The sequence below is a fragment of the Cupressus sempervirens genome, chromosome 8 (genome assembly GCF_028749045.1).
Source record: "Cupressus sempervirens isolate cs-2001-9-10 chromosome 8, ASM2874904v1, whole genome shotgun sequence".
Taxonomy (NCBI): domain Eukaryota; kingdom Viridiplantae; phylum Streptophyta; class Pinopsida; order Cupressales; family Cupressaceae; genus Cupressus; species Cupressus sempervirens.
This window is the reverse complement of record NC_143125.1, coordinates 462,499,129-462,524,507: the sequence shown is the minus strand read 5'-3', so window position 1 is coordinate 462,524,507 and position 25,379 is coordinate 462,499,129. Positions and strand designations below refer to the sequence as shown.

The window sequence follows — 25,379 nt, the reverse complement described above, 5'->3', positions numbered from 1 at the left end:
TCAACATTAGGATTTGACCTAGGAAAACTTTTTTCTACCTAACATTTTTAATTTCCATTTTTTAGATTGGAAGGAATAAGTGGAAAATGCATAGAGAAAAGTACAAAATGGGCATCAAGAGATCTATAGAGCACTAGATGAAAAACATACATGGAGGTACCTCCACATGATTGACTCCCAAATGCAAGTTCCCTTGCTCGACAAAGTCCCCTAATTCCACACAAAATCTACATTATATGTTTGTCTTCATCTACACACCTCAATTTTTCTATCAAAATCTATTTGTTAGTTTTCTATTTTCTTGAGAATGTTGAAATTCATCTTCTTCCCCTACTTTTCCCTAGATCATTCATGTTCTTTCGACAATTTCATAGTCATCTTTCAAATCTCCAACAAAGGACAACTAAATCCTCATTCTGCACAAGAATTTGTCTGCCAAGTGGATCATTATCCTTCCATAGTAATACCAATAGGAAAATAGGCCAAAAAGCCCTAGTTTGCATGCACTGACTAGTGAACCTTATTTTTCCTTCATTACATTTTGGTGAACTCGATTCTTTACATCTTGGTTTTTATTTAGATGTAATAATTTGATTTGTATGCATTCCATTAATTCATGTGTCATCAAATCATCTTACACAATTTCATTTCATGCAATATATTTAAATACTCAATTTGTTAAGAATTTTACATTATTTCGACATTGTTTCTTTTTAGCTTTGGAGCTTTATGACCTTACACCCTACATCTAATATTCCTCTAAGAAGAAGTTATAGACTTGTTGATTTGCAGAGTTTAAATACTAGATGTGTAGAGCCCAAATCAACTTCATTTTTCATGGGATTTCAAGTGAAAATTCCTATGCATATACATGAAATACCTCCTAGAGTTGACAAGTACTCTTTGTACACTTCTCATGATGAGGATGACTCCCTAATACAAGTATCTACTTACCAATTGAGAAATCTTGTCAGTGACTCTACAAATGCTTGAATAATCAATGGGTAAAGAACATTTAGATAGTAAGGCAATCAATCTCATTACTTGGAGGGTTGATAAGAATGATTCAACAATGATGAACATGGTGTTGATGTTTGGCATGGAATATCACAATTGTATTGTTTTCTCTTATTTTATATTTGTCAAATAGTCATATGATATCTATTTTAGAGAGTAATCATTTCCTTTATAATTAAATTTTATACAATAGTTGACAAACCAAACTAGTTAATAGTCTTTATATGAAAAGAATATAAACTAATTAATGTAAGTTAAAAGTAATTCCTTGATGTTAAAATAAATTTATTTGGGTTAATAGTTATATGTTTGAATTTCTTTTTGGATAAGTTGGAATTTTTTACAAGGACCAGTTTATAATGGTAATTATTTTAAGTTTTGGCATTGAATGAAATTTTTATGGTAATACAAGAATCTGTTTTTAAATATGAATATAGATGTTTTAATTTTAATTTTGAACTTACTATTATTAATAAAAATAATACTCATTTTTAATTATTTATAATAATATATTATTAATATAAAAAATGATCATACATTAATATTGCAATATATTATTAAAGTGTAAATTTATTATAAATTAAAATTAATATAATTTAAAAATATAAATAAATTAAAATTGACACTAAATACTATATATATATATATATATAATAATTAGATAAAATAAATACAAGTTTTCTTAATTTTAATTAATTATATAATTATATAATAATAATTTGAAATAGAAAAAGTTCAAAATTAAAATTAATCATTCTTTTCCAAATAAAAAATAAAACATTATATAACATCTACAATTCTTTCTCAAATGAAAAATAGAAAATGATTATCATAGGTCTAATTATGGTAGTGATGCACGGGTTTTTGATGTCAACAATTAGGGCAAGTAGAATATTATTGAAATATATTAAAAAAACAAAATCATCATAAACTTTCAATGTCTAACACATCTTTCCTCAAGAAGACTCAAAAAAAAAAAAAAAAAAACTGGTTCAAACATAATGGTTGTATGGGTGAATGGTATGGTCCTACAAAGTGCCTTTTAAACAATGGTTGCTAGAGAATTTATTTGCCTCATTTGAGTATTAAAGATAATTTATATATCTGAAAACTAGAATCAAAGTTTACATTTCATATTATTTAACACTTTTTAAGATTCAATCTCTAAGGTCTTCAAAATATTTTATTAATTGTAAAATTTTAAAAATCAGGGGAAAAGGACAATTTTCAAATTCACCACCAAAAAAATTGCACTTTTCTCCTACCATGAGGACTCAACTTCTTATACACCTACCCAATTTTTATTTCATGACTTTATATTGATTATTGATCTATCCATTGTAACGTTGTATCTATGACATTGTATTGTATTATTAATAGTATATATGGATCTCTACAATTACATGAGATATAAAATGTATTTGAACCATTGATGTATATGTTACTCTACATGTCATCTTGATGTTTCCAAAGGAAAATGTAAATTACTATTTTGTTATTTCTAAGGACAGAAAATGAGGATCCAGAAGATCATTTCTCCTATGTAATCAGTAGAATTATTCTTTTATTTCATTTAATGCAATCAAAACTAAAATTGTTGAAAGATATGCAACTAAAGAAAAATATAATAATTTAATCAATGAAGCATAGAGGAAAGGATTCAGTGGGTGAGTGGGTAGCTTTGAGTTTCTAAAAATCGTACATGTAAATTACAAATCACATTTAATTTCTAACAATGGACTTGGTAAGTCGTATGCTTATAATTAAGATTTTAGGTGATATTATGAAATATGATGCCACGTGAACATGGGTTTTGCCACGAGCATCCAAAAAGGCCCACACAAAAGTGACATGGACATATGCACTAAATCATGTTTTATTGATGCATTGTTGGGGCATCACATGATTTGTTGCTTTCTAAATCTGAAGAATAGATTCCATTCAATTATGGGTAGCTATCATTGACACTAATTACTTTTATGTTAACAATTACTTCTGCATTGCTTTAAATTAACACATACTATAACAACCATTGGAACTAAACTACTAGGTCCTCTCCCCTAAGGCTCATTACATTTACAGCTGCTCTCTTCTTAGAAAAAGTTCGCTTATATGGATGCAATCTAGTTCTTGAAGTTAAAATCTTCAACTTGGTGTAACATTTCATCTTTTGACCATTTTCCAAATTGAATAATGGATACCCATTACTACCGTGCACTAAGTCACCAATTTAGGCTTGGATCCAGATTTGGCAGTTCGCTAAAAGGTTTTGCCCAGTTCCAGTACAGCAGGGTTCAGCCATAAAATATAGATAACCATAATTTGCACAAAATATACAAAAATAAATATAGAATATGGCTGAAAGTTCATAATTCGATGACCCAGAAGTCATTCTTTCTTCTTTAGCATTAGAGTAGGTACTTTTTTTTTTTTTCAAAATGCTGTCATCATAAATATTTTATGATTTTTTGTCTGGGTCATCCAAGGTTCTGTTCAGGGCAAGCCAGCTCTTACCTAAACTAGGATCCATACCTTGTGTAGGTACAGTCTCTGTTCTAAGCACACCCAGATGCTCAGAGGTGGAGGAATGTGTTGCAGTAAGAATCGCCCTCACCAAAATAGATAGAGAAATTACTGTCAAATCCAGCCAAACTGAAATTAGGTAATCTGATCTGTCACTATTAAACAAAAAGGAAAAGATCATTTGATACCTTCTAGTAGAAATGAGGCTTATCTAAGCAAGCGAAATACACCTCTTAATGAATAAGGCACTTCTGATTCTACCAACTTCAGCAAGGTAATGCCATAATATTGGGTTTATAAGATTTTAAGATTAAAAACGAAAAATTCAAGATACAAAAATATATTCAAGTAAATACATTACCAGAAATGGGACAAAATGTTACATAAATTCCACCGAGTTTTCTAAAATGCTGCAATTGGAAGGACAAAATAATTACAACAGCAGCTGAAGGGCTTACGATACATACTTGATTCTTCACCCTCCAATATTCATTTAGACAAGTGCTATTAAATAAATGAATGAAATCATAAATTCTTGGTCTGTCATCTCTTTTATAGACAAAGAGATACTATGGTACAGCTTCGAACAACCTGTAACCCCACCTGAAAAAGTAGTTGCTTTGTGACAATTAAGTATGAACTAAACCATATTGTAGAATCATACTTAAGCTGCAGAAAATCAACTCGATAAGGTACTGGTAATCTGGAATAAGCAATATTTCTTTGAGCATTATACTTAACCTGCAGAAAACCAACTCTAAGGACACTGGTAAATCTCGAATAAGTATATTTCCTCATACGGAATTCTTCCACTATACAATAATTAGGCTTGCTTCATAGTCCAAAGCACATTTGTTAGGGCAGATCCACCATTTATTGAGCACAGGTTTAGTTGCTCATATAAATAGATCACACATTTATTGAATTATGAACATGTAAACTTTACAAAACAAATAAGGAACAGGACAGCTATTAAGCTGCTTTTACATATATAAAAAATTAATACAGAATGATCTGTATCAAAATTGGCAATGGTTGCAGAATTACCGGAGTGATCAGTGGTGGACCAATATGATCTTGACTATACAGGACACCTCTCAAAATCATTCTGTTTTAAAATAAAGTTTCTGGTTACTTGAACCATTTGAACAAAATTCTCCTCTTCAACGTATTATTGCTGACATGATACCATACATCACCGTTGACATCTCTCGAGACATATTAAGATAGGGTTCCCATGGATTGACTCCTCTTCACTATGTTTTTATGCCTACCAGCCTTTTTATCTGAGCTTCTCCTAATACTCGATGCTCTCCAATGCTGAAAAGTAAATGTGATGAGTTTAGACTCTGGCAAAAAAAATGGTACAATGGGGACATAAAAATAAATGTAATGCACTTTTCTGAAAATACAGGAGGCAGGTCCCATTTGTATCTTTATTTGTATGGACAGGATAGACACATCACAAGAAAATGTTTATACTTAGTACAGTCTGAAAGGCAGAAAGCATAGAAGAAAGGACAATATATGATCTATTTTATCAAAATACATACACATCAAGTATAACATTTCATGGTTGAAAAGATTAAGTACATTGCAAGAAAATTTGAAAAACAATGATTAAAGACTATAATAGCCAATTAAGTAGACAACAGGAATTCTCTTGTTCCTGGTTCGGATTTATTACTCAGGAAACTACATGTTTAACAATCACACCAATAAATCAAAAGTTGGATAATAAGATAGGTATTCTATAATTTATACCAAACCAAGTTTTCATCATTAAAAGTTTTCAGACATGGCATTTGTAGAATACTTTGTGCCTAAAGAAATATACAGAATTAAATCATTTGATAGTATGATAATCATCATTGATCAATGCCAAATGCCAATTGATAGCTCACAAATATTCAAATAAGTCATATCATATATGTCTACGTTCACGATTCCAATGAAAATTAGAAAATCATTACAATTACAAAAACGTGGTCATGATTCATCAATCATCAAAAGGACTATCAAAAAAGTCATCATCTAGTCGATTTACATCTTCAGCTGCTTCAAGTTCAGAATCATTTGAACCCAAAGCAGTTCCACTCAAACTAGATGCTTTTTGGGCACTGACATATAGATGTTTTCTAGATGCACCAAAAAAGCACATCGGACACACAAGGATGCACTTGAATGAGCATCCAGACACACCCACAAGGTGTGGATGCACTTCTTCGGCACATCCAAGCACATCTCCCCTTCGAATACATGCCCAAACAAATCTAAATCCGGATGTATGGAAAGGAGGAGCGAATCCAGTAACTGAGTACATAACCATGAGATTGATCCACAGGCCTCAGAAGCACTCCTTTGTCCTCAATCCTTCAAGAATCCTTTATCAAGATCCCATTCTAGAACCATGGTCTTACCTAGTTTCATGAGGATAACTCACATTTTCTATTTGAATCACGATCCAAATCACTGTTCCTAGTACCACTGTGCTCATGTGTAGTCCCCAAATCCTAGTTTGAATAGTATTTTACTCCCTTATGAGAGCTCAATTCTTCTTCTCGTGGCCTCAAATGCATGAACCATCTGCTTAATCATTTTCTATGTTGCGCAGTGTTTTGGAATATGGGAACAGTATGACTGAACCAAACTTTAGGGATAGAGGCAGATGGGCAAAAACAAAGTGCACACATACATAAATATATATTATATAATTTCACTATTTTATTGTACATTATTAATTAAACTAATTAATAATAAATATTTTATATTATTATAAATTAAGTCTTCCTCACAATTCCATTATTTCTGACCAAATCTTCAGTCTTTAAAGAACTAACAATGAAGCTAGGGAATCCAATCAGTCTAAATGATGAAGCATGTGCAATTGAAGTCAAGAATATCATCATTGTTGAACTTGAATCTTTTTACAGTCAGCACAGACACAAACATTAACATTTATGAAAACCTGATAACATCCACAACCACCCGAGTCTCACCACTTGCTCTGAGTCCCAAGGTCTTCAAGATGTACGAATAAAGTAATAGTTGATCACTAACTTCCTTAAGATAAGTAAACAAGTACATCAATAGTTGTTCTGATGCTCTATTTGCATGTAGATCTCCCTCCTTTCTGCCAAGGTCAATGATTTGTACACGCCACAATGTTCTCTGTCCACTCAGGGCTTTGAGGAAAATCAAACTCATTATCATGACATTGAGAAACTTTGTTTAGCATGGGGACTCTTCAACATCCTCAGGATGATTGACAGGCACTCAAGTATTCAAAGATGTTAGGGAGACCCCCCAATGTCCCTTAAGCTAAGGACAACCCATCAACATCCCTTGATGCTGTTTCATCTCTTGGTAGGCAATGGTGGGAAGTTTCAGCCTTATATCCAAACCGATAATGTTTTAGGGGAAGCAATACCTCAAGAAATATTAATCATGACTCCAATATCCATCTCCATTGATGCAATGAAAAGCCTTCTATGATGTATCACAAAGTCTAATGAACTTGTGGAGTTTCTCATTATTGACAAGAGATTTTTCCAAAAAAAAAACTCTAAAGTAACTGTCTTTAATATTCTTCATAATTAAGTTATTTGGCCAAATATCCATTTTCTTTTCAACATGAGCAATTCCAAATAGGGAAAGAAAATAATTGATCAAATCAGGTACATAATAGGCATCATTGCTCATCCTACTTGATCCTACTTTGCCAAATCCAAAAACAGGTAATGAAGTACTATCTCCTATATAGATCCAACCATCCTTTAACCTTCAAAAGAATCAAACATAGTGATGAGGTCTATATACACACTATCACAAGTAATAATGTGTATATAGAGCTTGAAAGTTAGCATAGAAGTCATTGCCTCCTTCGAAAGAATGTCTCGCCTTATTTATTTTAGCCACTAGAGATGTTCCTACCATCATCCACTCTCTTATAACACCTGTTGTTTTTGTGCTTTGATTTTTCACATTAACATTTCTTGACTTCTTTATCTTCATGATTGATTTCATGCATCGTGTAGACATGAGAGCTAAGAAGTCAAAATGCCTCATCAATCTTATACTTACAACTCATCAACTTCCCTATATGAGGTCAAAGCTTACACTACACCTTGTGGAAATTCTCCATAGACCTCTTCTCTTAAGAAGCTTCACCATAGCCTCCTTACAAGCCAGCCAAATCTCCCCATGCAAAAAGGTAATGCATGTGTTTGGCAACATTTTTGTTAAGGGTGGGAATCTGAAAAATATACTCTAAAAGATATTGCAACTTGAACTCCACTATCAAAAGTCCTTTCTAGTCCTTCAAGCACTGCAAACCATTAAAAAATGGGTTTTATGTGCAAAATTTGATTGCCTCAAGATCACCCTTCAAAATGAGGAATTCTAAGAAATAATAATGATTCCAAACATTAATCAAAATGCATCTCCACATTAGCTACAAGTGTCTTCTTCTAATCCGTTCTACTAGATCAACTATTCTATTGACTATATGCTATCCAGATTGGTGACTGTACTAAGTAGTTAGTTGTATATGTTAAGAATTTATAACCCATGCGAAGAATCCTTTTCATCAGTTTGTAATTGAAAAACATAACCAAAGCAAATAACAAAATGTGTTTAATTTATAAATGTATATAATTCATGTCGCAACAAAATACAAAGTCAAGGGGAATTGAATGCTGAGTGTTTAAAATGGTTAAATGTTTGTATAATGTTATCAATAATGGATTTGATGCTTGTAAGAAGGAAGATATAGATTTTCTGATTTCAAATATAAATCCAATAATACTTCAATGATTCAAGCCTTTTAGTATTCGGGCAACAAAGTCAACTACAATGAAGATTTTCACGTACAACTTCGTAAAATTGGTGAAACCCATCATAATAATTCTTTCTATCTAATACAACATTGTACATTGTGGATGCTTATGTGTTGAATAGGTTAGGGTGCTAATTGAGTACAATACTTGGAGATATTTTCTCAAAAATGCTATATTTTAAACTTGAGTTATTTTTTTTTAATTTTTCACTTAAGTGACTATATTAACTATATAGTTCAGTTAATTTTATTTATTTAAATCAAATGCTCTACTAAATATTACTTATTAAATGATATTTACACATTATATTCTTAATATGATATGTAAATCTAATTTATGTCCCACTTAAGTAATATTTTAAAATGTGCAATGGCATCTCAATAGTGGACCTTTTCGATGCAATTGCATGCAAAATCACTTTAATGTGCAATGACAACTTAAAAGTGGATCTTTTTTATGCAATTGCATGTAAACTCGACTTAAATGTGCAATAACATCAAAAAGTTGAGCTACATGTGTTATATGCATATGCATCAAAAAGGTGAGTTTTTGCTTTGAGTTGCATGTGCAAGTAACTTAAACATGTATTTGCATCCAAAATGTGTGTTTTGCACCAAAGACATGTAAATGCATCCCCAAAACCCGTCTTTTGGTAAAGAGCATATTTTTAAAACATGCATATGCACCAGAATGGTGTGTTTTTGCCTTGAGAGAGCCCATTGAATGTTTTTAAATCATGTAATGGCCTCTAAAAGGTGTATTTGGGTCTATTATTACGGAAGTAATTGGTAAATACTTGCTTGTTATTAACAGAGACCGGAAGGTCAAATTATACAAAAGAATAAAACAATGTTTCCTTAGGAAATGATCGTAAAGAATAGAAACATTCTATTCTAAAGAAAGCAAAAAACAAAAGCAAACTAAAGCTAACTAGATATTTACAATAGAGAACCATTAACTAATAATAGACGACTTATCTAATATTGTAATATCTATTGTGCATATTTAAAACATGTAATCACATACAAAAGGTTTGTTTTGCATTCAACATCATGCATTTGCCCTTCCAAAACCCGTTTTTGAAGAATTTCATAACTTTGGCCTCCAAGAACACGTTTTTTGGTGATTTCTCCTAGATTTCTCAACGGAATGACTTGAGATCTTTCCCTCAAGTGGCATTTTTGCATCCTCATACAATCCCATACATTTGGAATGCTCATCCATACTAAAAACATTTTATTTTAACCCCATTTGAAGCCACGTTTTGAAGAAAAATGTTCAGATTTGGGCCTTCAAAATTCACGTTTTGGCCAAATAACGGGTCATTTTGGAGTTTTGATCATTGTATATGCAATTGGGAAAGTTGCTTTTGCATTCATAAGTCAAGAACGACTCAAAAACATGCATTTTTTTGCCACGTTTTTGCCAAAAAGACCCATATTTTTGCATCAAAAAGTCATGTTTTTATTCAAAAAAACTCAGTAAATGGCTTTTCCAGCCCATACCTCTTATCAAGAGAGGTCGTTTTTGAGTTTTAATGCATGCTATTTTCTTTAGGGACTATAGTGTTAGCATTCTCATGTCAAATTCAACTATTGTACAGAAGAAGTCAAAAAGTTGTTTGAAAATCAGGATTTGAAGGAGAATTGGTCTTCAAAACCTATAAATCTTGTTATTTTGGCTCTAACCTCCAAGTGAGTGGACATTTTCTAACTTGCTCATCAATTCATGTTTATCTTATTATTTCCATGCATATTATGGCTTGTCATTGCACATTTTTCCATATATATGCCATGAATAGTGCATTTTTCCTTTAAAAATGATAAAAATACTCATTCATACTTTTGGATTTTTCCCAAATTCCAAAGTCCAAATTGCCCTTGAAAGCAACTTGCTTGTTGACATGTTTGAGTTTAAGACCAAAGGCATGTGTTTTTTTTGTGCTTGTTTTCATTGTTTGCTTGCGTGCTTTTTCATTTTCTTCTTTTGGAAGAAATAGCAAGTTCTTTCCCAGGAACTTGAGCACGTTTCACTTCACTCCACCTTCCACCTCTTCGTGCAAGTACATCGTTTCATTCTGTATTCACCTTTCCATGTCATAACACATTGCATCTCATTCTTCACATGCGATTACATATATTTTCATTCATCATCCGCACGTACATGTAATCTCATTCTCCATTCCCATTTTCACGCATCTCAATTTCTACATCCAATCGCATGACATGATTACATGAAAATGTTTACATGTAATTGCATCTCTAAAACTCTTTTTTTTATTAAAAGGTTAAAAAATGTCATGTGCATGTATTCCCATGTACTTGGACTTCACCTTTCCTAAAGACATCTCTAACAACTCACTTCGCCTCAAGGCACATTGCATTCGTTCGTTCCATATGTGCTTACACTTCATGAGCAAAATACATATCATTCCACTTCCCTTGTCATGACACATTTCATACGCACTTATATGTAAGCTCATTCTCAATCCACATTCGCATGTCATCTCACTTTCCATTCTTCATTACATGTTGCATATACATGTAATCCACTTTCCGTGCAATGACATCTTGAAAGCCCAAGTCAATTTTTAAAGTCAAGAGTCTTCATTCACAAGCATTTCCATGCATTCCACTTTCATGTTTCAAAGCATATCCATCCTTCCAAGATTGACTTTGGCCCTTTCCATCCAAATATATATGCTTTCCGGTTCATGTACAACCATCATATGTGTTCCATAAGTATCTAATCCATACTTTGAATACCCACTCCTCATGGATTCATGATTGTAACTCAAATCTCAAAGCTTTCATGAATTCAATCCCATTGAAACTTTCATATTGTAGCAAGTCAAGATATGCCCGGATTTCGATAAAGAACGAAGACATCCAGTAAAGAAGGCATGCTTCAAATCAAAAAAGCGGTATTTCATTTGGTCTCCATTTTCCTGGTGGTTATCTGAGAACTTGACTTCATGTGGGAAAGTGCCAAGTACTTTGTTTCAAAAAAAAAAAAAAAAAGGTATTGATGGAAAGTTATGCCAACTTTACATCCAGACACCATCGAAAAGGTTTTCAAAGCATCAAAGACTCTAGTTTGTGCTGATCTACAAAAGGAGAATTCACAACAACTAGAGCGAGAAAAGCTTAATAACATCAAGTTTTCAAATGACAACAAACAATTCATCAAATAGAGTCAGAGGTTATCAAAAGACGTAACACCATGACTATCAAGGTGAATACAGTGGTACAAAATACAAGAACTTCCGATCATGTGATCATCCGAGATAGCATTGCCAAGTACAAGGCCCTTTAGAACGATCCTTGGGATTTTTTCATTTCTCTTCCATCTTTCTTCTTATTTAATGTTTGTAATTGGTGAGGATGTATTCCATGAAAATATGCAATTACATGTAATATGATTTACATGTGTAATGACATGTAATCCAATAATTTCTCTTGTTAGTTAGACCGAGTCAAAGTTGGTTGAGTTGCTCCAACTTTTTCCTCCTTTTTCTTGACTTCTTTGCCTATATAAAGGAGTGCCTCCTCGTTGTAAAAATCATCTTTTGTTGTATGCAAGAAAGCTCTACCACATTTGTGCAAGCATCACCATTTCCAGCTACTAGATAGAAAGTGTAGTTCGAGATTTCATCTTGCCCATTACTCGTTCTATAGGTAAGTGGATTCTTTCCTCAAAGTTGAGAGAGATGAATATTGGTAACATCCCTCACAAATCTCTCAACTTCTTTCTTACCTTGAGTTGATCCAAGGAACAATGAGAAGGGGGAGTCTTCCCTTTAATGTAGGAGAGACTTTGTCTCACATGTTGTGGCTGGTCATCCTATTTTACAACTGGATTTTACCCAAAACTGTCAGTTGCAAAATATCCAACCAACAGTTTCTTGACAACTCCACTAAGGACACGACGCGCATTTGAGAGCCTCACACTTTCATTTGAAAAATGCCCGTGTCTTTTTTCATTGTAAATATTCATTGCACTTTTTGAAGTTGTTTCACACATTAACCAAGGACATGTAAATGGCCCAAGGTCCTTAGGGAAATGTTTTTGGACTGCTGAATCTAGCTCCACCTCTAAATCTTCTTGGTGGCTCATGAAAGAACTTTCCCAAGTATTTTGGTGAAGAACAACACCCTGATGAACATATTGTTGCTTTGTACATTGCATGCGGTGTTCATTCTATTGAATACGAGGACGTGTCTATAAGGTTTTTCATGGAAACTCTACAAAGCATGGCTACTGATTGATTTTACCATTTACCACCATGTACTATCACAAACTAGGCTACCCTCGTAGCTAAGTTTGAAGAAAGGTTCAAGCCTCCTAACGATGCTCATGCATTATTGGCCCAACTTGCTCAGCTGAAGAAGTCATCTCACGTGCCTATGCATGATTTTTTTGCTCATTTCAACAAATTGAAACAAAAAAATTTATTTGTTGCTCAACCTACAACTGCCAATATGAAGTGTTTATTTGTCAATGCTCAAATTCCTGAAGTCAATTTTCTATTAAGGAGAGAAGCCCCAACTACTATTGCTATTGCACAGGCATTGTGAGTGAAATTGAAGATGATCTTATTCTTACTAGGAAAAGAAGAATTGAAGCAAGTGAATTTGAAGAAAGTAACTTAAACATGTAGTTGCATCCAAAAGGTGCATTTTGCACCAAAGACATGTAAATGCATCCCCAAAACCCGTTTTTGGGCAAAAAGCATATTTTTAAAACATGCATATGCAACAAAAAGGTGTGTTTTTGCCTTGGGAGAGCCCATTGCATGTTTTAAAAACATGTAATAGCCTTTAAAAGGTGTGTTGGGTCAATTGTGCATATTTAAAACATGTAATCACACAAAAAAGGTTCATTTTGCATTCAACTTCATGCATTTGCCCTTCCAAAACTCGTTTTTGAAGAATTTCATGACTTTGGCCTCCAAGAACACGTTTTTTGGTGGTTTCTCCTAGATTTCTCCATGCAATAACTTGAAATCTTTCCCTTAAGAGGCGTTTTTGCATCTCATGCAATCCCATGCATTTGGCAACCTCATGATAAAAACATTTTCTTTCAGCCTCACTTGAAGCCACATTTTAAATAAAAACACCCAGATTTGGGCCTTCAAAATTCATGTTTTGGCATGTTAAAGTATCAGACAGGAGACTTATTTTATACAGAATAAGTGCTCAAGACAAGGATATAATTTGACTGAAGATGGTATGAGAAAATCCACTACACTGCAATATACTGGAGAATTATGAGAAGTATTTGTTTGCTTTGTAATAATTGGAAGACTTATATAATTGTGTTCACTGTATATACAAAAGCAGAGATCAATTTGCATCTTATACATGGGCGTTAGGTTAAGGAGTCACGACCAATAGCCATAACTCATAGTTAGTCACGTCTATTGGCGTGACTGCTATTAACGACAGTCTTAATAAAACAAATCACTACCGAACATATACGGATGCTCGACGTCCATAATATATATGTGGATGCTTGATAACAATCATCTTATTTAAAGTTGATGAAGGAGGTGTTAATATATATATTGATGTAAATGATTTTATTATTTTATTCATATTGTATATTAGAATATCTGCACACATATATATATATGAGTATATTAAATATCTCATGTAATAATACAAATATGAATATAAGAGTTATTAATAATATCTTAACTAATCTATACATTAACACTCCCTCTTAGATTAGTAAGATAAACACACATAAGAGGTCTTTGATCAAAAGACTTCTCTTATATAATGTCAAATATAAGTATTGATTAATATAATCAGCTTATATGTGACATCATGTAATATGAGAGTTGGCCTATCAAAATATCAATTTCATAATATTCACCAAGCTCTCTAGAGTAGTGGCCTATCAAAAACATCAAATTAATGATGATCACCAAGTACTCATTGTGGTAATGGCCTATCAGAATATCAGGGCAAGATATACACCATGTACTGAAAATATATCTATACAAGCAACTCGTAGATAATCAAATTAATGATATCAACCGCCTAGTTGTTGATTTATAAGATAAAGCCTTTACATGAAACACTTTCTCAATAATGGATCATGCTACAAGTTATTGTAAGAACATCACTTTACAACAACTTCTCCTGATACAAGTGAAATCATCTTGAAGTCGTCACTTCTTAATGATTATCATAGGTTTTATTTATAATATATAAAAATGTACAATAATCAATTTCTCTAAGACATGTCCTCAGATTTTACAACCATACCAAGTTCTTTACAAAAATACTTCACTTTTGTCTTAGCAAGTGGTTTGGTAAGAGTGTCTACAATTTGATCCTTTGTACTAATATATTCCAACTTGATTACATCATTCTCAACCATGTCTCGAACATAGTGGTAGGGTATCTCAATGTGTTTTGATCAGAGTAACGAGAATCGCGCTGAAATCGCGTGAATCGCCGATTCAGCGATCAGATTCATGCACCCCGATTTTTTTGGAGTCGGAAATCGTGATCGGCGATTTCATCGGGTGAATCGCATGTATCGGCGATTCACTCAAAAAATCGCCTAAATCGCCATTAGAAATCTCCAAAAATCGGCTGGCAACAGCATGCATGTTTAGTTGGAAATAATAAAAAAATCACTTTTTTTTTTGCTTTCTTTTTTACCTTTCCTCTTTGTTATAACCCTAAAGGGCCTTCTAATTATTAAGCATGACTAGAAGAGAGGAGAAGAGAAAAGAAGAACCATAGGTTATTAAAAAAAAAAAAAAAAAAACGACAACAAATAAAAAATGTTTAGAATACATAACGGATGATGCCCAAGGGAAGGGAAAGACATAATCAGGTAGTAAAACATCAGCAGTTCCCAGAAAGAGTGTGGGATCAGAAGAAAATCACAAAAACACTGTGTTCCATATAGTTTTGTGTGGCTTTCAGAGTGCAAATTTGGTTTTGGCGACGGGGGCGCTGCCCCTTGACCCCGCCTTGTATCGCGACAGGGAGCGCGCCTGGGGCGCTGCCCCAGGACCCTGCGAGGGCGCTGCCCCTCGACCCCGCTGGGGGCGTTGCCCCCTAGACCCCCAGTCGCTGCGGTTATCAGTCGTGGGAAGTCTCACCAGTTGATGAGACCTGAAGCTGTTGCAGGCATGGAGTGTCTGTGGTGGAGAGAACAATAGAGCAAGCCTTTCGAGAGGGGTGATATGCTTTGAAGCACTTGGAGTAGGTGTTGGATGTGAAGCTGTCTTATAAAAACTCTTTACCCCATGTGGTAAACACAAACTTCCATGTTTATATATGTTAAGTTTCAACTTCTATTTGATGATGTTATAGTGTGTTTAAGTTATATTCAATAAAGGGTGCATGAAATAAGTCTTAAATTGTTAAAATCTCTACATTTAAAGGGTTTTTTCAAATTTGCCGATTCATCGCCGATTCACTGGCGATTCACCCCCGATTCACAATTCGATTCGGCCGTGCCGATTCCGATTCTTGTTACTTTGGTTTTGATCTATTATGAAACACAGGATTAACAGATAGCTTGATGCAACTCTAGTTATCACAATAAATAGTAGTAGGTGGAAGTGGCTTCCCAAATGGTCCAAATAGAAGTTTCCTCAACCATGCAACTTCTCTTGCTCCCATAGATGCAGCTATGTACTCGGCTTCTGTAGAACTCTGTGCTACAGAAGACTACTTCCAACTAAACCAAAATATCATTGTTGAACCCAAGGTAAAACATCATGAAGTGCTTTTGCGATTCTTTGAATTCCTTGCCCAATCAAAATCTGTATATCCTCTTAGATTTAGTTCAGTTTTAGTGTATTTGAGACCATATCCAATTGTACCACTGAGATACCTGAGAATGTGTTTTGCTGCTACTAAATGAGTTTGTTTAGGTTTGCACATGAACTGACTGAGAACATTTACAACATAACAAATGTCAAGTCTTGTATTTACCAAATACATTAATGAACCAATTATCTATTGATATAAAGTAGGATCAACACTTTCAGAATCTTCAATTGCTTCTTTTAATTTAAGGAGGTTTGTTTCCATAGGAGTTTTCATTGCCTTGCAATCCAACATGCCAAATTTGTTGAGTAGATCCAGAGTATACTTTCCTTGATTTAAGAAGATCGCTTTTAAATGTTGCCATACTTCTAGTCCCAAGAAGTATCATAGTATTCCTAGATCTTTCATTTCAAATTCAGATATGAGATCTTGTTTACATTTTTCAATTAGATGATCTTCCCTTATAATTAAAAGATCAACATATAAAACCATGATTAACATATCCCCCTACATTACCTTGTAATTTAAATTTGGATCTGCAATATTTTTAGAGAAGTCAACTTTAGTTAGATGCTGATCTATCCGTTCATACCAAGCTCGGGGAGCTTGTTTCAATCCATATAAAGCCTTTTTTAATTTGCATACATGAGATTGTTTATTGTGTACTTCAAATCCTTCTAGTTGTTCAAGATAAACTTCCTCTTCTATAACACCATTCAAAAATGCAGTCTTTACATCCATTTGATGAATTTTCCATCCTTTGGATGCAGCAATGGCTAAAACAGTTCTGACTGAAGTATATTTGGCTACTAGAGCAAAAGTTTCCTCATAATCTATTCCTTCCTTTTGGGAAAATCCTCTTGCTACAAACCTTGCTTTGTACTTGTCAATATTTCCATTTGCAGCATGTTTAATTTTAAATAGTCATTTTGAAGAGACAACTGATTTATTTTTGGGTCTAGGAACAATATCCCAAACATCATTTTTAAGTATGGAGTTATATTCTTCTGTCATGGCATCTTTCCAATGTTGATGTTTTATAGCTTCTTTGACATCAGATGGTTCAGATTTGGAGATTCCACTCATTAATGCAACATAATTAGAGTATATATTAGGATGTTTTCTTTCCCTAATGAAATCTGAGGGAATGGAATTGTTTTCTTCAATTAGCTTTCTGGCCCATAATTTCTCTTGTTAGTTAGACCAAGTCAAAGTTGGTTGAGTTGCTCCCACTTTTTCCTTCTTTTTCTCGACTCCTTTGCATATATAAAGGAGTGCCCCCTCATAGTAAAAATTATGTTTTGTTGTATGCAAGAAAGCTCTGCCACATTTGTACAAGCATAACTTTGATTGTGTAGTACACATTTGGGAGAAAGGTGAATAAAAAGAAGCAATTGGATTCAAAGCTTTGACTGTAAGCAATTGTGATAGAGCAAATTACAAGCTTTGATTGTAATTTGTGCTTCTTGTCTTTGAATCATGTTATTATTGTGTGTTTAATAATAGAAGCATAGTGAGTTAAGAAGCAATCGAAGCTAAAGCTTTGATCGGGAATGATTGTGGTGATACATAGACTAAAAGCTTTGACTGTAACTTATATCACTATCTGAAATTCATGAAAAATAGTTGGAATTCCCCTACTTTTGGAAGTTTTTGTGTCCCAATGGTAGAGGTTTTTCTTATAGAATAGATTAAACGAGACCTAGAGTCAAATTGGTACGCTTTGGGCTAGCCTTCGAGTAAGTGTTAGTTTATCGGTATCACCGTTTCTAGCTACTAGATAGAAGTCAAGTTAGAGATCTCATCTTGCCCATTACTCGTTCTTCGGCTAAGTAGATTCTTTCCTAAAAGTTAAGAGAAAAGAATATTGGTAACATCCCTCACAATTCTCTCAACTTTTTGCTTACCTTGAGTTGATCCAAAGAACGGTGAGAAGGGGGACATTCCCTTTAATGTAGGAGTGTGACTAGATTTTACCCAAAACTATCAATTACAAAATATCCACCCAACATAACTTCCATTATTGGGTTCGAACATAAGCATTTGATGTAGTAAGGTGGTGAAAACTAGAGTAATTGTCCCGATTTTCCAAGCTAACATAAAAGGGGTCATTATAAGACACCTTACCAAGTCTAAGGATTGTAGTGGAGAACTGTCTTGTTGACGCAATTCACTTCAACACCTTCATATTAGTGTCCTATCAAATATTTCAACTGAAAATCAATTTACATCATATTTCACAACCATTGTGATCAGAATCCCATCCTCGACCCCCTCCTCACTAGTCTTAGACTCATCTCAAATTTGAATAGAGGAATTTGTCTCGAGATTGGCTGTTTTTATCAAGGTTGTATGGAGAGGAGGTTTTTGCATCAAGAGGAGGGCAAAGACAGTCTCATTTGCTGATATTAAAACAGACAAAGGCTAAGGCTTAACATGAAGGCTTGTTTTTTGTTGTCTATAGTTGAGGAGATTGTTTTTAGTTCCAAGGAGGAGTTTGCCTTGATGAGTGTCTCTGGACCAGCATAGCATTGGGTTCAAGTTCTACACATCAAGCAAGGGATTTATCAAAGTCTGCCAAGTTTTGTTGGGCCCAAAACAATGATTTGCGGGAACAGGTTCGACATACTTTCTCGGCAAGGACACGTCTTATTAATAAATCCTTCAAAAGTGGCTTTTTATTAGCAATTGCATGAAATGATATTATTTTTAATATATAAATTGGATTTTGACCTCCATTTGAAAAATTTCAACTCATTCTAAGTTAATTTGCTATAGCTTTTAACGTTTTAATGAAAATTGAGTTTTTTTAGTTTATTTTAATGTTACTTTAATGAAAACTAGAGTTATATATTAAATTTAATTACAAGAGACACTTAAATGCATTAAAGATGGGGTTTTTACCAATCATTCCATATCATCCACATGCAAATCATCAAGGTTGCGCGGGTACGTGGGTACGGGAACGAGAACGGGTACAGGAACAGGTACGGGTACGCATATTTTCCAAAATAGGGGACAGGGGTACGTGTGTATGCCTAATTTTTTTCTATATAATTAATATTTTATAGAAAATATAAAAACCAAAATATATGTCATGAGTCATGACATTGAGCATTCAAAACAAGAAATTTGAAAATATGAGCCATAAGTCAAATTATATATATATATATGCTATTGCTGAATGTTTTATGTTTAAAGTATTTTTCATAATAGGGGACGGAGGTACTTGGGTATGTCAAACTTATTTAAAAATTATACTTTTATATTTATAAAAAATCTGAAATTATGAGTCATGACAATGGTTTTTCAAAACAAGAACAGTGATAAAGTTTGCAAATGTAATGTATTCCTTTCAGTTTCAGATTTGCTATATGTTTGAAATAATAATACATGATAAATGCTTAGATGCATAACAAAGAAGGCAGACTTTAAACATGAACAAGAAGATCCTAAATCATATGACAGTGACATATTGCAAATGATAAACTTATGACTTGAACAGTGATAAAGTTTACTGTTAATGAGTATCGAAGTTTCAAACTGATTTGGTATTGAATTACATTTGATAAACAACAAGCTAATACAAAAATTAAAAAACCAAAAAAATAATCAGAATCTTAATCAAGGTCCTTAGCTATGATGCTCTCCACCAAGTAGCCAGTACGTGGGATACGTGTACCCGGTACTTGGGTACGTGGGTACGAGTACTAGGGGTGTGGGTACAAGTACCCATGCAACCTTGCAAATCATCTTTTAAAACCCACTTCCAATAAAATTTGTCCTGAATGCAAAAAGTGAGGCTTTTATATGCAATAGCAAATTTTTATTTAGAAAACTATCACTTAATATGTGTAATTGGGGTGTTTATGAGCTTTTGCATTTTTAAATCTTATTATTATAAACCTTTGATAACTAAAAGGATTTCTAAGTGGGGAATTTAAACCCAGTAACACATGTTATTGCATTCTAAAAGTAAAAACCCATTAACATGTATTTTGACTTGAGTTATGACTTATAAGCACAATTGTTGGGAATTTGAACCCAATAGCATATGTATTTGAACTTGCATGTGTTATTACATTTCTAAAACCCATCTATACTTCTCGTATTGAGGCGTTTTGACTTGAAACTGCACATAGTGAGTTTTTACAACACTAAAAGAACATACTTTTGCATCTCTAAACCCCATTTTTCCTTTCCTAAGGCCAAATATGTGTTATTGAAGTTCAAGAAAACAGTATTACTCCAAAAAGTGTGATTTAACTAAAATCACTTAAGGTGACAATTTTATAGCCAAAACCACATGCTTTTAAAGTTCAAAAACCTATTTTTCACTTGTTTCACCTTGTGCTTGGGCATGAAATGCTAAAGGTGGAGATTTTGAAGTCAAAAAAACATGTTATTGACATGCAAAAGTGTGTTTTAACTTTATTTAGCTTGCCTTTGGTATTAAAAGGCAAGTAGTGGTGATTTTTAGGAAGAAAGCACATGTTTTTGCTCATTCCTCATGCATTTTGAAGCTGGACGTGATTCCTTCGGCCATTTGAAAAGGGTTTTGATCTACAAAAAACACGTGCCTCCTTATACGTGGGCATTTTTGTTGCAATATCTTTGGGTAGTGATTTAAAGAGAAAAAACACATTGATTTGTAGACAAAACAGCCCATTTAGGTCATGTTTCTGCCCAAAACAGCCTTTTTCGGCCATTTTCTTCCATTAAATCCAAACAATTGCTATCAAAGGTGAGTGCTTTGGCATTACTTGTCATTTGCATCTTGTTTATCATACTTTTCAAGTTGTTTTTCGTTCCCTAGATGCCATTTTTAATTGCCACTGCATATTGCATTTAATTTAAGTCAATACAATTGCAATTTTGTGTATTTCAATCCTCCAACTCCTCACACTTGGCAAGAAATGAATCTTGACTTTTAAATGCATTCATTTTTAGCTGCTTCCACCAAACCTACACACATTATTCATAAAACATTCCTTTAGTAGCATGAAGACCAAAAAGGCTGGTGTAATAGAAGTTGTGTCTTCTCAAGCACTTAGAATATTTTCACAGTGTATTTTTATGTTCCCTGAGGACGCGTCCCCCGCAAAAAAGGCAGCGTTTCAGGGACAGGAACGTCCCCATCTCGAGGAATTTATTGGGGACTTGCATCTGTCCCCAATTTTTTAACACACAAAAAATTTTTAAAAAAAACACAAATGTCACTTTTGTCGTCCTCGTTTGCTGTCTTCCACCATCCCCAAAATCGGCAGAACAAATTGCTGTCCCGGAAACCCGTCCCGCTATCCTCTACCGTCCCCATCCGAGAAACTCGAGGGAACATAGGTAATTTGTAATTGACAAATTATGTGAAATAGAAAACAAGATGTAGTTGCATGTGATAATATGACATGCAAAAGTGTAACATATAATCAAGTTACAAGTACATTAGATATGCAACTTCGAAAAAGCCAAAGTTAGTAGTTTGTTTGAGAATAAGTCGAGGTAATTAAGTGTTTCCCCCTTCTTTCTCCACTCTTTTTCTATGTAAAGGAGGGAGCTCATTGTAAATGATCATCTTTTGGCAAAGCAAGAAAACTCTATCAGTTTCTATGTACACTCTAAGACTTTGTACTTGGATGTAAATCAATTTTTTCTTTAATAAAAGAGGTAGATAGTTTTCAGACTTTGTGCCGATTCAAAATGTTGCATGACGAGATTTTCTTGGGTTGACTATTAAGTTTTAATGCTTTGATTCAAGAGAAATTTGGATTCAATTGTGCAAGCTGCCTATTGCATTCAAGCTAATTTGACCTTTTGAAGACTTTGTGCTACAAAAGGACAAATTCTAATAGATATTCGTGGCGATTACTTAGTGTAATGTTCCTAACCTCCGGAGACTTAATTGGATACCCTTCAAGACTAGTACCATACGGTATACAAAGTGTAAGGCAGTGACTATTGGAGGCTATATGGTTGGGTGGGAGAGACTAGCACCGTACGGTGACAGCAAACAAGTGACAGGAAGGTCGTACAGTATACACGTTATGGCCGTACAATAGATTGAATGTGAGGGTCGTTTGGTACGATGTTCGTATTGTAGATTGTATACAAAGGTAGTATGGTAAGAGGGTCGTACGGAGGTGAAGGTGGATGATGCATAGAAGGCAAAATGAAGGTCGTACGATGTAGGGAGGGAAGTGTCCCACATACGACAATTAGGTCGTACAATAGGTGATGTAGCCACGGAAAGATGGACTTCATACTAAATGAAGTAGATAGAGTACGAATAGAGAGGGAACGCTCAGACATACAATAAACTCAGAGAATCGAATTCAACAAACAAACAAGAAAATGAGAGTGAACACGAATAATCCACCAAATTAATAATTGTCAAAAGATGGTGCTCCAATTTGCAAGATCCAAACGAAGTATTACAAACGACGGAATAAAGTGAGGGCTGAATCCCACCGAAACCAATAGTAGCCAGATAGGGAAGGTCTTTCACTTCCGAAATGACGAACAACAAAGAATCCCAACGGGAATTCGCAATACAAAGAAATAATCCAAAGATGTGAAATAATCCAAAAATGCATACCTACGACTACCTACAAGCCGTGCTTAAATATCCATCAGGGAAAACCTTTCTGAGGGTGTACAAAGATAGCCGACGGCAACACTTACAAACGGAACTAAAATTAAAATAGGTCCGAGATATATTAAATTAATCGGAACCACAAATAGAAATATTAACTTGGGCCCCATATTAATTAATTAAAGTAACTAATTAAAGGTCCTATTATATTATTTAAATTTTGGGACCAATTAATTAATTAATTTAATTGAATTATTACATAAAAAATTGGGGACATTACGAATCCTCGGCAGCCAAAGATTGTTTGTCCTCAAGAAATATGCAAACTCCAGGATCCCAAACCATGCACAGATGCGGATTGTTATATCTGTTGAAAACTCCATGCTTCTTTAGGATCACAAATTCAATTGAGATGAGTAGACCACCATTCGGGCTCCCCTGCACCACTCTGATATAAACATGGTTATATCCAAACCACCAGGATCCCAAGGGCGCCAATCATTAAACACAGTGATGTCCAAATCCATAATCTTCATGTAATCATTCGATCTCCTCAAGAACTTCACAACACATGTAAATTCTATTATTTTTATGAGGAAGCATTTCACACAGAAAAATTGCAGTAATTCACGACTTAGGCAACACTAAAGGGTAAACTCCATTTTCAACCAACTGTGGTTGCTCCGGCAAGGAATTGTCCATAGCATCTCCAAGAAGTTGAACCACCATTGATGGAACCTTCTCATTTGGAGGGCCACTGACAAAACCCAAATTTTCATTGAGATGATGATTGGGCGTTGGTTTAACAATATTTGTGTCGGTATCTTCCTCTAGAATCCATTCCTTCATCTTCGATTCAGATACCAAATAGGTTGTCTTTGTGGTAAATGATATCACCAACCACCTTGTATCTGTCATCCTGCACTTGTCCATCCAATAGTTGGCACGCAAAAGTATTCTTGGAGTATTTGACTAACAAATATGCTCTCTAATCGGCTGGAAATTGAGCCATAGTGTCATCCAACTCAAAGCTCTCCATTCTCCCAACAAGCTGGCAGAATCACCAGCTCTGGTACCACTGTAATGTTCCTAACCTCTGGAGACTTGATTGGATACTCTTCGAGACCAGTACTGTATGGTATCGAGAGTGTACAGTAGTGACTAGGTTGGAGGCTGTACGGTTGGGTGGGAGAGACTGACACCGTACGGTGACAACAAAAAAGTGACAGGAAGGTCGTACGGTATGCACTTTATGACTATATGGTAGATTAAATGTGAGGGTTGTACGGTGTGATGTCTGTATGGTAGATTGTATACAGAGGTACTACAGTAAGAGGATCATAGGGAGATGAGGATGGATGATGCACGGAAGGCAAAATAAAGGTTGTACAGTAGGGTTGTATGGTGTAGAGAGGGAAGTGTCCCACAAACAACAATTAGGTCATACGGTAGGTGATGTAGCCATGGAAAGATGGACTTCGTACTAAATGAAGTAGATGGAGTATGGATAGAGAGGGAATGTTCAGACATACAATAAACTTAGAGAACTGAATTCAACAGCCAAACAAGAAAATGAGAGTGAACATGAATAATCATCCAAATTAACAATTGTCAAAAGATGGTGCTCCAATTTGCCAGATCCGAGCAAAGTATTACAGGCGACGGAATAGGGTGAGGGTTAAATCCCACCAAAACTAGTAATAGCGAGATAGGGAAGGTCTTTCACTTCTGAAATGACAAACAACAGAGAATCCCAATTTCCAACCCTCTTAAGTGGGATCAAACTTCGCTACAGCCCCCCTTTACTTCAATGTGATCACTTCAACTTAGCTTCCAGCTTCTTTTTGTGATCCTTATTTCAGCCGCCATGTCTATTTAAAGGTGATTAAGTTTTGCAATCACCTTCCGCAAGCAATGTTGGATAAAAGAATACCACCTTCTAGAAGCTTCTATTTTATTTTATTAATTTCCCATTGTTTATTTTATTTTTCTATTTTAAAAAAGCCTTTGTAGGGAAACAGAACCATGTACGAACTCGAAAATTGACAAAGTCCATGTTGCTATTCAAAATATGCCATCCATGTATCAAAAGGAGGACATCCACACATTGTTTCCAATCATCCCTGGTAAGAAAATCGACCAATGTAAGGATAACATTCATTTCCACACTTGAAAGTTTTTATCTTTGTTTGCACTTGAAAGGGGAAATTTGACCCATGTGTGGACAAATGGTTCCACACTTGGACACTATTTTGCACTCTTAATCATCCTTGAAGGGGAAAAACACTTGGATCTGGACAAATCCAAACCTCGTATCCAAAAATTTGACAAAGTACAAAATCAAAGGGGAAATTTGCCTTGTGTTTGGACTCTTCATTCTTGTCCTCTATGTCTAGATTCTAGGTGAGGAAAAATTCCAAGTAAATGCCATCTAAAGTGGGCAAATTCATGCTATGTCTCGATAAACACTCAGACACTAACAAATTTTTCAAAGAAAAAATCAGTTAACGTGAGGAAATTCATAGTAAGTCCAGATTTTGATCAAAATAAGAGGGGAAATTAATAGTAAGACCAGATTTTGATAAAAGATAAGTGGGGAAACTCATGCTA

The 25,379-nt window shown here is 34.4% G+C and overlaps 1 protein-coding gene across 2 annotated transcripts in view; it reads right to left on the bottom strand.

Moving 5' to 3' along the window:
- Positions 1-4,302: 4,302 nt before the first annotated feature.
- The window catches only part of LOC149543237 (putative ribosomal large subunit pseudouridine synthase SVR1, chloroplastic), a 113,537-nt gene continuing 92,460 nt past the window's right edge, over positions 4,303-25,379 (bottom strand). For both annotated transcript variants that reach the window (XM_089798084.1, XM_089798085.1), the window contains exon 10: positions 4,303-4,860. In XM_089798084.1, the coding sequence (XP_089654210.1) occupies positions 4,797-4,860 (64 nt within the window). In that variant the 3' untranslated portion in view covers positions 4,303-4,796. The remainder of the gene's footprint in view (positions 4,861-25,379) is intronic.